We start from the raw sequence: 18,082 nt of genomic DNA on the forward strand, positions 1-18,082 counted from the left end.
GGAAGCACATATATCTTCTTGAGCTCACTTTAGTTGGATTAAGTTATTGCTCAACAACTAGTTTAACTCTCCTTTTGTGTATACATTTTTTCCTTTTCTTATTCGCTAGATTCTTTGGCTTGCCTTAAGTCATCTTGTATATTGTGGAACTTCAACAATTTATAAAAAACGGAGTAGAGCTATGCTCTACTGTTTCGTGTCAACAAAATTAGATGAAAAGAAACACCGACCTCCAATCTGCATCACTCAACTTAGTACACAACCCCCAAACCCTGCGATTATTACAGTAGACAGAAGCAGCGAGTCCTCAACCTCCAAGCACAAAGAAGAGAACAAATCCAAGCAGATTGAAAGAATAAACATTGCAAACAAGCATCATTCCAAAATACTCCACTTTGGAATGATAAGAGGAAATTATCGGCTGCAACTCCAATCAAACACCAAATTTCAGGGACAGATAATTCAACAGAACCAACATTGCAAACAAGTATCATTCCAAATACTCGATTTTGGAATGATAAGAGGAATTTATCTACTGCAACTCCAATCAAACACCAAATTTCACGGATAGATTCAACCGAACCAAGTCACCTTGAACACCAAACCCCAGTTCTCAACTGAACCCTGAATATTTGAGAGACTGGAAGCAACTTACCACCATACCTAAGCCAGGTAAACAAAGGTAATCCAATACTTCAACGAGACTAGAGGAGACACATATGTCTTCAGGACTACATTGCTAAGGCAATCCAATACTTCAACGAGACTAGAGAAGACATATGTCTCCAGGGCTACATTGCTGATGCTTCTCTTGGGTTCAGGAACAGATGATCTTCGTCTTGCCGATACGGATGCACAGATGGAGCTCCTCCCCGTGCAGCATCTCCGGATACACGGGGACCGTGTCGCACTCTGGCTGTGCCAACACATCGAACTCGACGGGGGCCGAGCAGCTCGCCGCCACCTTCTTCTCAAGCTTCAGCCGGCGCGCCTCGTCTGGGCCAGCCACCTCGACGGAGGAGCTGTACACAGGCCCGGTGCCAACGTTACCCCTAACGCACACCACAGTGACGCGGCGGACGCCGCCGGCGCCCCCCACGGCCACGAGGAACACGGCGCCGTCCTCCGCGATCAGGAGGCCGCGGTCCTCGCACTGCTGCTCCGACGACTCCGGCACAGGGACGGCGAACCGGTGGTCCATCCCGTAGGTGATCCTGTGGGCGGTCCAGGCGTGCCGGCCGGACAACTCCGTGAGATGACGCAGGAGGCCCGACGGGGGCCCCTTGTACCCGCACTCCGCGCAAGCGCAGGGCGCCCACGTGCACGCAGTCTCGTGCGCCGCCAGGTCGCGGTAGGCGACGGAGCTGGCGCACCCGAACTTGCGGAACGGGCACGGCACCCTGATGTAGCCGAAGAGGGCGTCCAGCTGGGCGTTGTGGACGAAGACGGCGGCCGGGTCCCCGCCGCACGGGCGGCACTCGCCGGCGCCGCAGTCGCGGCACGCGACGTGCTGCACGCTGGTGCACTGCGGTCGGCGCGACACAAACTCATCAATCAATCAAATCTTGGCCATGACCAAGGCAGGCGGCTTGAAAGGGGAAATGTTTGGGCGCCTCGTTCGATTACCTGGTAGATGGGGGGCCTGAGGGGGCCATGGCAGAGGTCGCAGCGCATCCTGACCTGCTCCTCCTCCTCCTCCGCCGCGGCTATGGCCGCCGCGCCGCGCGCGAGCTCCAGCAGCCCGCCGTTCGCCTCCTCCTCGCGCTCGGATCTGGGCGACGGCAGCGTCTGGGCCGGGACCGGGCTGCGTGCCAGCGGCACCTCGACGCCCGGCTCGCTCTTCCTCGGGCGGCCCGGGCGCTGGATCGCCTCCGGCGGCGTGTTCTTCCTCGGGCGGCCCGGCCGCCGGCCCACTGTCGGCGGCGTCTTCACGTCCGCGGTGCTCTTCCTCTTGCCGCCCATCGCCGGCGGACGCTGCTACGCACCAGATTGGGCGTGGGAACCTCGGCGGAACTGGGGATTTGGGGTTGGCAGGATAGCAATGAAGGCTGGGATCTGGAGAGTTCAAGAAGGACTGGCTGAATCCCCGGCATTTCCTCCTATACGGAGAGAGAAGTAAAGGAGAAGAGCTACCAGCCCACACACGCCTAACGGCCCACTCTCTTTCTCAGGCCCAACGCCCAAGTGGTTAACAGTCAGGTCGTTGCTGCAGCTCACTCTAGCCTCAAAATATACTCCCTATATCCCATAATATAAGAACGTTTTTGACACTAGTGTAGTGTTAATATTTTTTTATATTTTAAGACAGAGGAAGTATTTTAGAAAAAACAGCTCACTCTCATATGACCTTTCACACAGTACGAGAATCCTTTGAACTCACCAAAATACTGACTTTTCGGTCACTAGGTGAATTTATAATCTAAAAGAAAAGCAGTTCAAGTGGAAGCGCAGACAAGCACGTTTTTTTGGCCATCCGACCTTCATCGTGAATCGACGGTGGATCTGCTCCTCCGCGACTGTCACCCAAAGGCTGACCGGCACCCTGAGAAGCTCGGTTGTAGGTCCACTTGAGTCCGTTCGAGCTATTTTGGCCCATTCCCCTCTTTGATCCTGTGTAGCTGCCGCCAACCCCTTCTACATGGATCCAGATTACAGGGACGAAGGCGACGTCCTACTGCTCGCCTTGTCTCCTTGCTCCAACTCTCCTCCTCTCTTGGATCCGGGTTGCAGAGGGAGCATCGACGACCTAAGCAACTCAGGTGTGACCGCTCAAGCGTGCGTCATCATTCATGACGTTCATCGAGCGGTTGCTCATTGGTCTTGAGCTCCAACAGCTGAAATTGTTGATAAGAGCGAGCCAACTAACCGTAAAAAGACTTCGTACAGAATAAAAATATAAGACTTAGCCAATGAGTGAAGGACGACGCAGCAAAAGCGTGTCACATTCTAGTATATTCGAAGGCAGGAAGCTAGATGTGTGATTTTGTTGTTGATTATGTGATTTTGTTGATGGAAGTATTGCTGCTCGAGGCAGGATGGCTGGACGAGCTACGGTAGCTTGTTGGGCTGACAATGACATGCATATGATTCCTTGCTGTAGGCTGTAGCAGCATTTCATATAAGAATCTCTAGAATTGAAGCTTGGTTACATATACAGACCACCTGCTCGAAGGGAACTGTCGTCATCTATTTTAGCCTACAAATTGTCCCCATTGTTTTGGTTCGGTGGTTTGTGCCTTGACTGGGAACTATTTGTTATAGTTATACAAAATGTCGCTCCGTCTACTATATTATAATATCAGTCGATGAAGCACACTAATCTGAACTTTCGTCCTATATAAGGTTTGAATAATACTGTGATAATCAGTTTGGGATTTCTTTATGGTTTCATGCTTCCTTTGGTTGTTGCAGGTCTTGTTTGTTTTTTGACTGTTTCTATACCTGCCAAGTCCGACGGTCCAGCATTTTGAGCATGTCATGAAGTTCTTTGTATTGTCATTTATTCACTTAGAGGAACATGCCAAACAAATAGAGACAGATTTTGCAGCTCCTCAAGTGAAGGTCTGAGTTTGATACTCAGAAGTCACCGCATTTTGAAAGTGTGAATCTAAAGCAATGTTTCTTGATTTTGCAATTGATTTACCACAATTGATGAGAAGGTGCACCACTATGAGTGCAATTTTCAGTTTTCAACACTTTTTTTTATGTTTCCTTTTCCTGTCCGGTGATTAATTACTTTATTATATCAAATATTGCTTGCAACAAACTATTTCTTATTTACAATGAAAGTAATTACTTCTTGACTATGTTTGGGAGGGCCGGCATTGACAATAATCCCATAGGCATTTCTGGAGGGCTTTAAAGGTGTTTTATATTTAGGCCATCTACACTGCATTTATTTTTTCAGGTTAAGCATGCGAATGACCAATTTTGTGCTAGCCATCATATGCATCAAATTAGAGGGGCCAAGCAACCTGGCAGACATAATTTTGCGTGTACACTTATATGAATGTTAATGTTATATCCATCTATCCCTTCTTTCTAAGTGATGCTATCAAAAAATTGTTTGACACAACTATCACTAAGAACTTGATTTCCAACCTTTTTGAATAATATCATATATAGAGATGAAAATCGGTGACCTCTGGCGTGCCATTGATTTTATCCAAAAATCATCATGTGTAGAGATGAGCTCATTTTGTGATTTTCCATGACCATATTTCTATAAGTAGGCCATTTTTTGTAACGGAAAATAGTAGGAAATTATCTTATTGCGACATGCCATTATTGTGTCCGAGTGAATGTTATGGATTCTAAGGGTGGTGGTTCAAGATATCACCCATAAGCTACCATTATCTTTGTTCTGGGTAAGAATTGCTTCAACAAGTATATTTATTCTAAATGAAAGTTACAAAGTTATTCATTATATTTTAAGGAATTGGTGGCAACACATCTTCATCTGCACTTGCGAGTGGTGGACACCGGAGAACGGAGCGGGAAGGAGCACGCCGACGGCGATGACGCAGCTCCAGTGGAGACACCAGCTACCGCCAGACCCAAATCTGCATCCAATCGTTTACAAAAACCAGCCGCCAACTGCTTTGAACCCGACGAGGCCCAACTCTTGGTAGAGAACTTCTTAACAATGGACTTCTTCTTCTTGCTAATAGCGCACAAGGCGGACGGGACAGGTGAAGGAGGACATCCACAATCCCAGAAAGCGAGGGAGAGGCAGGGTACACCACCAATAACAGAGGGCCTAAACCCTTCTCTGCAGAAACAACATGGTCCACAGGGGCACTCTCAGAAGCAGAAACATCAGAAGGCTGGGGCGCCATCCACTCCGTCGCTCCGCCAGTAGGAGCACTTGATTTAAACATGCCACAAACCTTGGAACCCAGGCCCTCCCATTCAGAGTTGGTAAATGGGGCTGCAGAATCGCCCATGGCATTGCTATCACCATGGGCGTCGTCATCACGTGGTGCAGGAGGAGAATGATTGGGAAGAGGTGGTGGGGGTGCCTGCTGGGCGGCCTAACCTTCGACTAGACACGGATCCGATAGGAACTTGCAGAGGGGAAGACATCAATAGAGCCATGAACATGAGCCGGATCCAGACACCAAATCTTCATACGAGCAAGGCCAAGATGATCAAGAGAAGATAGATGAACCTCAATTGGCTTACCAACCAGTTCACCAAACTCCATCAGGAACGGAGAGGTGCGGAGCCCCGATGGAAAATCATCCAACATAACCCAAACATCTGATAGAGAAACTACAACCTGAGCGCCACCCTCCGTCGCTTTGACAGAGACCACAATCTGATTGAGGGGCAAAGTGAAACTAGTGCAAGAAGAAACCATTTTCAAACTTTCCTTAGATGGAAGACAACTGTAAATTCCGACTCAGAAACCCGCTAAACTTGCCAGTCCCATCCCTCAAGCCCCCACTCTTTGAGCTCATCCATGATGACTTGGCAGGAGATTACTTGGGATTTCACAGATATGATGGCAGCGTTGGAAAGAGCAGACGCCAGAACAGCCATAACCAGACCACCTTCCAAAAGCAAAGAAGGAACAACCCGGAAGACCAAGGCCAAAGTGCTTGAAGGCCGGCGGATTGCAGCGGTTCTGGCAATCCACAATAAGATGGCCCTCGGCCCGACAGATGAGGCAAAATGGGGGGAAGGTGCATCGGGATTGGAAGTGCCCCAATCGATGGCAAGCAAAGCAGGTGAGTGTAGAAGAAGGACCAGATGAGGAAGGGGGGATTGAACCATGCAGAAGGGGAGGAGGAGGAGGGAGGATGCCATCACCAGCGGCAAGAGAGGAGGAACCGGGATCCGAAGGAGTGACCTTGTGCGCCTTATAGGGATAGGAAGTGAAGGAAATATGCCCTAGAGGCAATAATAAAGTTATTATTTATTTCCTTATATCATGATAAATGTTTATTATTCATGCTAGAACTGTATTAACCGGAAACATAATACATGTGTGAATACATAGACAAACAGTATGTCACTAGTATGCCTCTACTTGACTAGCTCGTTGATCAAAGATGGTTAAGTTTCCTAGCCATTGACATGGGTTGTCATTTGATTAACGGGATCACATCATTAGGAGAATGATGTGATTGACTTGACCCATTCCGTTAGCTTAGCACCCGATCGTTTAGTATGTTGCTATTGCTTTCTTCATGACTTATACATGTTCCTATGACTATGAGATTATGCAACTCCCGTTTACCGGAGGAACACTTTGTGTGCTAGCAAACGTCACAACGTAACTGGGTGATTATAAAGGTGCTCTACAGGTGTTTCTGAAGGTAGTTGTTGGGTTGGCGTATTTCGAGATTAGGATTTGTCACTCCGATTGTCGGAGAGGTATCTCTGGGCCCTCTCGGTAATGCACATCACTTAAGCCTTGCAAGCACTGCAACTAATGAGTTAGTTGCGGAATGATGTATTACGAAACGAGTAAAGAGACTTGCCGGTAACGAGATTGAACTAGGTATTGAGATACCGACGATCGAATCTCATGCAAGTAACACACCGATGACAAAGGGAACAACGTATGTTGTTATGCGGTCTGGCCGATAAAGATCTTCGTAGAATATGTGGGAGCCGATATGAGCATCCAGGTTCCGCTATTGGTTATTGACCGGAGACGTGTCTCGGTCATGTCTACATAGTTCTCGAACCCGTAGGGTCCGCACGCTTAACGTTTCGATGACAGTTATATTATGAGTTTATATGTTTTGATGTACCGAAGGTTGTTCGGAGTCCCAGATGTGATCACGGACATGCCGAGGAGTCTCGAAATGGCCGAGACATGAAGATGGATATATTGGAAGCCTATGTTTGGATATCGGAAGTGTTCCGGGTGAAATCGGGATTTTACCGGAGTACCGGGAGGTTACCAGAACCCCCCGGGAAGTTAATGGGCCATAGTGGGACTTAGTGGAAGAGAGGAGAGGCAGCCAGGGCAAGGGCCGCGCGCCCCTCCCTCCTAGTCCGAATAGGACAAGGAGAGGGGGGCGGCGCCCCCCTTTCCTTCTTCTCCTCCACCTCTTTCCCCCCAAGTCCTAATCCAACTAGGAAAAGGGAGGGAGTCCTACTCCCGGTGGGAGTAGGACTCCTCCTGGCGCGCCCCTCTCCTGGCCGGCCGCACCCCCCCTTGCTCCTTTATATACGGGGGCAGGGGGCACCCTAGAGACACAACAATTGATCAGTTGATCTTTGAGCCGTGTGCAGTGCCCCCCTCCACCATAGTCCACCTCGATAATACTGTAGCGGTGCTTAGGCGAAGCCCTACGTCGGTAGTGTTGGAAATATGCCCTAGAGGCAATAATAATTAGTTATTATTATATTTCCTTGTTCATGATATTAGTTTATTATCCATGCTATAATTGTATTGAAAGGAAACTCAGATACATGTGTGGGTACATAGACAACACCATGTCCCTAGTAAGCCTCTAGTTGACTAGCTCGTTGATCAATAGATGGTTACAGCTTCCTAACCATGGACATTGGATGTCGTTGATAACGAGATCACATCATTAGGAGAATGATGTGATGGACAAGACCCAATCCTAAGCCTAGCACAAAGATCGTGTAGTTCGTATGCTAAAGCTTTTCTAATGTCAAGTATCTTTTCCTTAGACCATGAGATTGTGCAACTCCCGGATACCGTAGGAATGCTTTGGGTGTACCAAACGTCACAACGTAACTGGGTGGCTATAAAGGTGCATTACAGGTATCTCCGAAAGTGTCTGTTGGGTTGGCACGAATCGAGACTGGGATTTGTCACTCCGTGTAAACGGAGAGGTATCTCTGGGCCCACTCGGTAGGACATCATCATAATGTGCACAATGTGACCAAGGGGTTGATCACGGGATGATGTGTTACGGAACGAGTAAAGAGACTTGCCGGTAACGAGATTGAACAAGGTATCGGTATACCGACGATCGAATCTCGGGCAAGTACAATACCGTTAGACAAAGGGAATTGTATATGGGATCGATTGAGTCCTTGACATCGTGGTTCATCCGATGAGATCATCGTGGAACATGTGGGAGCCAACATGGGTATCCAGATCCCGCTGTTGGTTATTGACCGGAGAACGTCTCGGTCATGACTACATGTCTCCCGAACCCGTAGGGTCTACACACTTAAGGTTCGATGACGCTAGGGTTATAAAGGAAGTTTGTATGTGGTTACCGAATGTTGTTCGGAGTCCCGGATGAGATCCCGGACGTCACGAGGAGTTCCGGAATGGTCCGGAGGTAAAGATTTATATATGGGAAGTCCTGTTTTGGTCGCCGGAAAAGTTTCGCACTTTATCGGTATTGTACCGGGAGTGCCGAAAGGGGTCCGGGGGTCCACCGGGGGGGTCCACCTGCCCCGGGGGGCCACATGGGCTGTAGGGGGTGCGCCTTGGCCTATATGGGCCAAGGGCACCAGCCCCAAGAGGCCCATGCGCCAAGGAAACTTGGGGAGGGAAGAGTCCTCAAAGGGGAAGGCACCTCCGAGGTGCCTTGGGGAGGATGGACTCCTCCCCCCCTCTTGGCCGCACCCCTTCCTTGGAGGAAGGGGCAAGGCTGCGCCTTCCCCCTCTCCCTTGCCCCTATATATAGTGGAGGGGAGGGAGGGCATCCATACCAGAAGCCCTGGCGCCTCCCTCCCTCCCGTGACACCTCCTCCTCTCCCGTAGGTGCTTGGCGAAGCCCTGCAGGACTACCACGCTCCTCCATCACCACCACGCCGTTGTGCTGCTGTTGGATGGAGTCTTCCTCAACCTCTCCCTCTCTCCTTGCTGGATCAAGGCATGGGAGACGTCACCGGGCTGTACGTGTGTTGAACGCGGAGGTGCCGTCCCTTCGGCACTAGGATCTCCGGTGATTTGAATCACGACGAGTACGACTCCTTCAACCCCGTTCTCTTGAACGCTTCCGCTTAGCGATCTACAAGGGTATGTAGATGCACTCTCCTTCCCCTCGTTGCTGGTTTCTCCATAGATAGATCTTGGTGACACATAGGAAAATTTTGAATTTCTGCTACGTTACCCAACAGTGGCATCATGAGCTAGGTCTATGCGTAGTTTCTATGCACGAGTAGAACACAAAGTAGTTGTGGGCGTTGATTTTGTTCAATATGCTTGCCGCTACTAGTCTTATCTTGATTCGGCGGCATCGTGGGATGAAGCGGCTCGGACCGACCTTACACGTACTCTTACGTGAGACTGGTTCCACCGACTGACATGCACTAGTTGCATAAGGTGGCTAGCGGGTGTCTGTCTCTCCCACTTTAGTCGGATCAGATTCGATGAAAAGGGTCCTTATGAAGGTTAAATAGCAATTGGCATATCACGTTGTGGTTTTGCGTAGGTAAGAAACGTTCTTGCTAGAAACCCATAGCAGCCACGTAAAACATGCAAACAACAATTAGAGGACGTCTAACTTGTTTTTGCAGGGTATGCTTTGTGATGTGATATGGCCAAGAAGAATGTGATGAATGATATGTGATGTATGAGATTGATCATGTTCTTGTAATAGGATTCATGACTTGCATGTCGATGAGTATGACAACCGGCAAGAGCCATAGGAGTTGTCTTAAATTTATTGTATGACCTGCGTGTCATTGAACAACGCCATGTAATTACTTTACTTCATTGCTAACCGGTAGCCATAGTAGTAGAAGTAATAGTTGGCGAGACAACTTCATGAAGACACGATGATGGAGATCATGGTGTCATGCCGGTGACGATGATGATCATGGAGCCCCGAAGATGGAGATCAATGGAGCTATATGATATTGGCCATATCATGTCACTACTATATAATTGCATGTGATGTTTATTATGTTTATGCATCTTGTTTACTTAGAATGACGGTAGTAAATAAGATGGTCCCTCATTAAAATTTCAAGAAAGTGTTCCCCCTAAATGTGCACCGTTGCTGAAGTTCGTCGCTTCTAAGCACCACGTGATGATCGGGTGTGATGGATTCTTACGTTCACATACAACGGGTGTAAGACCGATTTACACACGCGAAACACTTAGGGTTAACTTGACGAGCCTAGCATGTACAGACATGGCCTCGGAACACAGAGACCGAAAGGTCGAGCATGAGTCGTATAGTAGATACGATCAACATGAAGATGTTCACCGATGATGACTAGTCCGTCTCACGTGATGATCGGACACGGCCTAGTTGACTCGGATCATGTAATCACTTAGATGACTAGAGGGATGTCTATCTGAGTGGGAGTTCATAAGATGAACTTAATTATCCTGAACATAGTCAAAAGATCTTTGCAAATTATGTCGTAAGCTCGCGCTTTAGTTCCACTGTTTAGATATGTTCCTAGAGAAAATATAGTTGAAAGTTGAAAGTAGCGATTATGCGGACAGTAGAAAGCTTATGTCCTTAATGCACCGCTCAGTGTGCTGAACCCCAAACGTCGTTTGTGGATGTTGCGAACATCGGACATACACATTTTGATAACTACGTGATAGTTCAGTTAAACGGTTTAGAGTTGAGGCACTAAAGACGTTTTCGAAACGTCGCGGAACATATGAGATGTTTCAAGGGCTGAAATTGGGATTTCAGGCTCGTGCCCACGTCAAGAGGTATGAGACCTCCGACGATTTTCTTAGCCTGCAAACTAAGGGAGAAATGCTCAATCGTTGAGCTTGTGATCAGATTGTCTGAGTGCAACAATCACTTGAATCGAGTGGGAGTTGATCTTCCAGATGAGATAGTGATGTTTCTCCAAAGTCATTGCCACCAAGCTGCTAGAGCTTCGTGATGAACTATAACATATCAGGGATAGATATGATGATCCTTGAGGTATTCACGATGTTTGACACCGCGAAAGTAGAAATCAAGAAGGAGCATCAATTGTTGATGGTTGGTGAAACCACTAGTTTCAAGAAGGGCAAGGGAAAGAAAGGATACTTCATGAAACGGCAAATCAGCTGTTGCACCAGTGAAGAAACCCGAGGTTGAACCCAAACCCGAGACTAAGTGCTTCTGTGATAAGGGGAATAGTCACTAGAGCGGAATTACCCTAGATACTTGGTAGATGAGAAGGCTGGCAAGGTCGATAGAAGTATATTGGATATACATTATGTTAATGTGTACTTTACTAGTACTCCTAGTAGCACCAGGGTATTAATATACCAGTTCGGTTGCTAAGTGTTAGTAACTCGAAATAAAAGAGCTACGAAATAAACGGAGACTAGCTAAAGGTGAGCTGACGATATGTGTTGGAAGTGTTTCCAAGTTTGATGTGATCAAATATCGCACGCTCCCTCTACCATCAAGATTAGTATTAAACCTGAATAATTGTCATTTGGTGTTTGCGTTGAGCATAGACGTGATTGGATTATGTCTATCGCAATACGGTTATTCATATAAGGAGAATAATGGTTACTCTATTTATTTGAATAATACCTTCAATGGTCTTGCACCTAAAGGAATGGTTTATTGAATCTCGATCGTAGTGATACACATTTTCATGCCAAAATTATAAGATAGTAATGATAGTACCACTTACTTGTGGCACTGCCATGTAAGTCATATTGGTATAAAATGCATGAAGAAGCTCCATGTTGATGGATCTTTGGACTCACTCATTTTTGAAGAGTTTGAGACATGCGAACCATGTCTATTGGTGTATACGCATGAAGAAACTCCATGCAGATGGATCGTTTGGACTCACTTGATTTTGGATCACTTGAGATATGCAAATTATACCACATGGGCAAGATGACTGAAAGCCTCGTTTTCAGTAAAATGGAACAAGATAGCAACTTGTTGGAAGTAACACATTTTGATGTGTGCAGTCCAATGAGTGCTGAGGCATGCGGTGAATATCGTTATGTTCTTTCTTCACAGATGATTCGAGTAGATGTTGAGTATATTTACTTGATGAAACACAAGTCTGAATTATTGAATGGTTCAAGCAATTTCAGAGTGAAGTTTAAGATCTACGTGACAAGAGGATAGAATGTCTATGATATGATCATAGAGATGAATATCTGAGTTACGAGTTTTGGCACACAATTAAGACATTGTGGAAATTGTTTCACAATTAATACCGCCTGGAACACCATAGTGTGATGGTGTGTCCGAACATCATAGTAGCACCCTATTGGATATGGTGCGTACCTTGATGTCTCTTATCGAATTACCACTATCGTTCATGGGTTAGGCATTAGAGACAACCGCACTCACTTTAATAGGGTACCACGTTATTCCGTTGAGACGACACCATTTGGAGAAACCTAAGTTGTCGTTTCTTAAAAGTTTGGGGCTGCGACGCTTATGTGAAAAAGTTTCAGGTTGATAAGCTCGAACCCAAAAGCGGATATAATGCATCTTCATAGGACACCCAAAACAGTTGGGTATACCTCCTAATTCAGATCCGAAAGCAATAGGGATTGTTTCTTGAATCGGGTCCTTTCTCGAGGAAAAGTTCGTCTCGAAAAGTTGAGTGGGAGGATGGTGGAGACTTGATGAGGTTATTAAACCATCACTTCAACCAGTGTGTATCAGGGCACAGGAAGTTGTTCCTGTGGCACCTACACCAATTGAAGTGGAAGCTTATGATAGTGATCATGAAGTTTCGGATCAAGTCACTACCATACCTCGTAGGACGACAAGGACGTGTGCTGCTTCGGAGTGGTACGGTGACCCTGTCTTGAAGGTCATGTTGCTAGACAACAATGAACCTACGAGCTATGGAGAAGCGATGGTGGGCCCAAATTCCGACAAATGGTTAGAAGCCATGAAATCCGAGATAGGATCCATGTATCATAACAAAGCATGGACTTTGGTGGACTTGCCCGACGATCGGTAAGCCATTGAAATAAATGGATCTTTAAGAAGAAGACGGACGTGGACGGTAATGTCATCGTCTATGAAGCTCGACTTGTGGCAAAGAGTTTTTCACAACTTCAAGGAGTTGACTACGATGAGATTTTCTCATCCGTAGCGATGCTTAAGTCCGTCGGAATCATGTTAGCATTAGCTGCATTTATGAAATCTGGCAGATCAAAACTAGTTTCCTTACCAGTTTTCGTGAGGAAAGTTTGTATGCGATACAATCAGAAAGGTTTTGTCGATCCTAAGGATGCTAAAAGGTATGCTAGCTCCAGCGATCCTTCTAGGGACTGGAGTAAGCATCTCGGAGTTGGAATGTACGCTTTGATGAGATGATCAAAGGTTTTGGGTTTATACAAAGTTTATGAGAAACTTGTATTTCCAAAGAAGTGAGTGGGAGCACTAAAGAATTTCTGATGAGTATATGTTGTTGACATGTTGATGATCAGAAATGATTTTCTAGAAAGCATATAGGGTTATTTGAAAGGTGTTTTTCAATAGAAAACCTGGATTAAGCTACTTGAGCATTGAGCATCAAGATCTATAAGGATAGATCAAAACGCTTAAATGGTACTTTCAAATGAGCACATTCCTTGACATCATCTTGAAGGTGTTCAAGATGGATCAGTCAAAGAAGGAGTTCTTGCCTGAGTTATAAGGTATGAAGTTAAGACTTAAAGCTCGACCACGGCAGAATAGAGAGAAAGGATGAAGGTCGTTCCCTATGCTTAAGACATAGGCTCTACAGTATGCTATGCTGTGTACCGCACCTGAAGTGTGCCTTGCCATGAGTCAGTCAAGGGGTACAAGAGTGATCCAGAATGGATCACAGGACAGCGGTCAAAGTTATCCTTAGTAACTAGTGGACTAAGGAATTTTCTCGGTTATGGAGGTGATAAAGAGTTCGACGTAAAGAGTTACGGCGATGCAAGCTTAACACCTATCCGGATAGCTCTGAGTAGAGATACCGGATACGTATAATGGAGCAACAATTTAGAATAGCTCCAAGTAGAACAGTTATTTGGAATAGCTCCAAATAGAACGTGGTAGCTGCATCTAGGAGATGACATAGAGATTTGTAAAGCACACACGGATCTGAAAGGTTTAGACCCGTTGACTATAACCTCTCTCACAAGCATAACATGATCAAACCCAGAACTCATTAAGCGTTAATCACATAGTGATGTGAACTAGATTATTGACTCTAGTGCAAGTGGGAGACTGTTGGAAATATGCCCTAGAGGCAATAACAATTAGTTATTATTATATTTCCTTGTTCATGATATTAGTTTATTATCCATGCTATAATTGTATTGAAAGGAAACTCAGATACATGTGTGGGTACATAGACAACACCATGTCCCTAGTAAGCCTCTAGTTGACTAGCTCGTTGATCAATAAATGGTTACAGTTTCCTAACCATGGACATTGGATGTCGTTGATAATGGGATCACATCATTAGGAGAATGATGTGATGGACAAGACCCAATCCTAAGCCTAGCACAAAGATCGTGTAGTTCGTATGCTAAAGCTTTTCTAATGTCAAGTATCTTTTCCTTAGACCATGAGATTGTGCAACTCCCGGATATCGTAGGAATGCTTTCGGTGTACCAAACGTCACAACGTAACTGGGTGGCTATAAAGGTGCATTACAGGTATCTCCGAAAGTGTCTGTTGGGTTGGCACGAATCGAGACTGGGATTTGTCACTCCGTGTAAACGGAGAGGTATCTCTGGGCCCACTCGGTAGGACATCATCATAATGTGCACAATGTGACCAAGGGGTTGATCACGGGATGATGTGTTACGGAACGAGTAAAGAGACTTGCCGGTAACGAGATTGAACAAGGTATCGGTATACCGACGATCGAATCTCGGGCAAGTACAATACCGTTAGACAAAGGGAATTGTATACGGGATCGATTGAGTCCTTGACATCGTGGTTCATCCGATGAGATCATCGTGGAACATGTGGGAGCCAACATGGGTATCCAGATCCCGCTGTTGGTTATTGACCGGAGAACGTCTCGGTCATGACTACATGTCTCCCGAACCCGTAGGGTCTACACACTTAAGGTTCGATGACGCTAGGGTTATAAAGGAAGTTTGTATGTGGTTACCGAATGTTGTTCGGAGTCCCGGATGAGATCCCGGACGTCACGAGGAGTTCCAGAATGGTCCGGAGGTAAAGATTTATATATGGGAAGTCCTGTTTTGGTCGCCGGAAAAGTTTCGCACTTTATCGGTATTGTACCGGGAGTGCCGAAAGGGGTCCGGGGGTCCACCGGGGGGGTCCACCTGCCCCGGGGGGCCACATGGGCTGTAGGGGGTGCGCCTTGGCCTATATGGGCCAAGGGCACCAGCCCCAAGAGGCCCATGCGCCAAGGAAACTTGGGGAGGGAAGAGTCCTCAAAGGGGAAGGCACCTCCGAGGTGCCTTGGGGAGGATGGACTCCTCCCCCCCCTCTTGGCCGCACCTCCTCCTCGTGACACCTCCTCCTCTCCCGTAGGTGCTTGGCGAAGCCCTTCAGGACTACCACGCTCCTCCATCACCACCACGCCGTTGTGCTGCTGTTGGATGGAGTCTTCCTCAACCTATCCCTCTCTCCTTGCTGGATCAAGGCGTGGGAGACGTCATCGGGCTGTACGTGTGTTGAACGCGGAGGTGCCGTCCCTTCGGCACTAGGATCTCCGGTGATTTGAATCACGACGAGTACGACTCCTTCAACCCCGTTCTCTTGAACGCTTCCGCTTAGCGATCTACAAGGGTATGTAGATGCACTCTCCTTCCCCTCGTTGCTGGTTTATCCATAGATAGATCTTGGTGACATGTAGGAAAATTTTGAATTTCTGCTACGTTACCCAACAGGTAGAACATCATCATCGTCACCACGCCGTCGTGCTGACAAAACTCTCCCTCAACACTCGGCTGGATCGGAGTTCAAGGGACGTCATCGGGCTGAACGTGTGCTGAACTCGGAGGTGCCGTGCGTTCGGTACTTGATCGGCCGGATCGTGAAGACGTACGACTACATCAACCACGTTGTGCTAACGCTTCCGCTTTCGGTCTACGAGGGCACGTGGACAACACTCTCCCCTCTCATTGCTGTGCATCACCATGATCTTGCGTGTGTGTAGGATATTTTTTGAAATTACTACGTTTCCCAACAGGAAGAACCATACCGACCGTGCTGGTATTGCCGTCCTCCGCAACTGCTTCCACCATAGACCCGCCCGCCATTCCTAGATCCAGCACCACCCGAGCGGGCGATAGGACGCGGGGGCGCTGCGGGACCCAGCGGTGGATCAGAGCTGGGAACAGTCGAACTAGCAGCAAAGCCAGACGCTGTAGCCTCCCAGGTATCCACCATCGCAGAGCCCCACCCATCAGGCGAAGAGGCCTGCACCAGCCCCGCACCAGAGCCCACAGCCACCACCGTCGAAGCCGCCGAAAAGCGAGCATGTTCCTGCCGTTGCAGCCACTCCGGGCCTACCGCCCAAGCCCCACGATCAAGAGCCACCTGCTTGCGCTGGCCGTGCTCCGCTTCGAGCTTTGAGCGAAGAGCAGCTTCGTACTCCAAATTAGAAGCAGCCTCTACCAAACCCTCACAATGGTGCTTGCCGCCCGACACAACCTCGCTAGAGGAACCATGAGATTTTTCCATGGAGACCGCCTCCACAAACAAGAGACAGATGGGAGGGGGAGTGGATCGAATGAGACGATGGATAGGGAGAGAATGACAACGCATGCCAGATCTGGAAGACAGAAATCCTAGGGGCAGGGATAAGCAAACCCTTACAAATCCATAAGTAGCTCCGCACAGCCGGGCTAGTAGAAGAGGGGAGGACGGGCTGACCCACAAGCCCACCACGAGCCACAGGAGTCGGCCCAACAACAATGCCAGGGAGGGAAGGAAAATCAACCCAAGAGAGCGGGCCCCTTGCTGGACCAGAAACTTGATACGTCTCCGTCGTATCTACTTTTCCAAACACTTTTGCCCTTGTTTTGGACTCTAACTTGCATGATTTGAATGGAACTAACCCGGACTGACGCTGTTTTCATCAGAATTGCTATGGTGTTATTTATGTGCAGAAACAAAAGTTCTCGGAATGACTTGAAACTTCACGGAACATCTATTCAGAAATAATAATAAAAATCCTTGAAAAAGATGAAGGCCAGGGGCCCACCACCTGTCCACGAGGGTGGGGGCGCGCCCCCTACCTCGTGGGCCCCCTGGAGCTCCTCTGACCTCAACTCCAACTCTATATATTTGGTTTCGGGGAGAAAAAAATCACGGAGAAGGATTCATCACGTTTTACGATACAGAGCCACCGCCAAGCCCTAAAACCTCTCGGGAGGGCTGATCTGGAGACCGTTTGGGGCTCCGGAGAGGGGAATCCGTCGCCATCGTCATCATCAACCATCCTCCATCACCAATTTCATGATGCTCACCGCCATGCGTGAGTAATTCCATCATAGGCTTGCTGGACGGTGATGAGTTGGATGAGATCTATCATGTAATCGAGTTAGTTTTGTTAGGGTTTGATCCCTAGTATCCACTATGTTCTGAGATTGATGTTGCTATGACTTTGCTATGCTTAATGCTTGTCACTAGGGCCCGAGTGCCATGATTTCAGATATGAACCTATTATGTTTTCATCAATATATGAGAGTTCTTGATCCTATCTTGCAAGTCTATAGTCACCTATTATGTGTTATGATCCGTTAACCCCGAAGTGACAATAATCGGGATACTTACCGGTAATGACCGTAGTTTGAGGAGTTCATGTATTCACTATGTGTTAATGCTTTGGTCCGGTACTCTATTAAAAGGAGGCCTTAATATCCCTTAGTTTCCATTAGGACCCCGCTGCCACGGGAGGGTAGGACAAAAGATGTCATGCAAGTTCTTTTCCATAAGCATGTATGACTATATTCAGAATACATGCCTACATTAGATTGATGAATTGGAGCTAGTTCTGTGTCACCCTAGGTTATGACTGTTACACGATGAACCGCATCCGGCATAATTCTCCATCACTGATCCATTGCCTACGAGCTTTCCATATATTGTTCTTTGCTTATTTACTTTTCAGTTGCTATTGCTATCATCACTACAAAATACCAAAAACATTACTTTTGCTATCATTACTTTTGCTACCGTTACCGCTACTATCATATTACTTTGCTACTAAACAC

The 18,082-nt window shown here is 47.3% G+C and overlaps 1 protein-coding gene across 1 annotated transcript; it reads right to left on the reverse strand.

The window, feature by feature from the left end:
* Positions 1-531: 531 nt before the first annotated feature.
* LOC119318184 (E3 ubiquitin-protein ligase SINA-like 5) lies at positions 532-2,115 on the reverse strand. The gene is made up of 2 exons (XM_037592695.1): positions 1,627-2,115; positions 532-1,525 (listed from the first exon to the last, which is right to left on the reverse strand). The coding sequence occupies exons 1-2, from the start codon at positions 1,960-1,962 to the stop codon at positions 818-820; spliced, it is 1,044 nt and encodes a 347-aa protein (XP_037448592.1). The 5' UTR covers positions 1,963-2,115; the 3' UTR covers positions 532-817.
* Between the last annotated feature and the right edge of the window lie 15,967 nt (positions 2,116-18,082).

This window comes from Triticum dicoccoides, chromosome 6A (assembly GCF_002162155.2).
Source record: "Triticum dicoccoides isolate Atlit2015 ecotype Zavitan chromosome 6A, WEW_v2.0, whole genome shotgun sequence".
Classification (NCBI taxonomy): Eukaryota; Viridiplantae; Streptophyta; class Magnoliopsida; order Poales; family Poaceae; genus Triticum; species Triticum dicoccoides.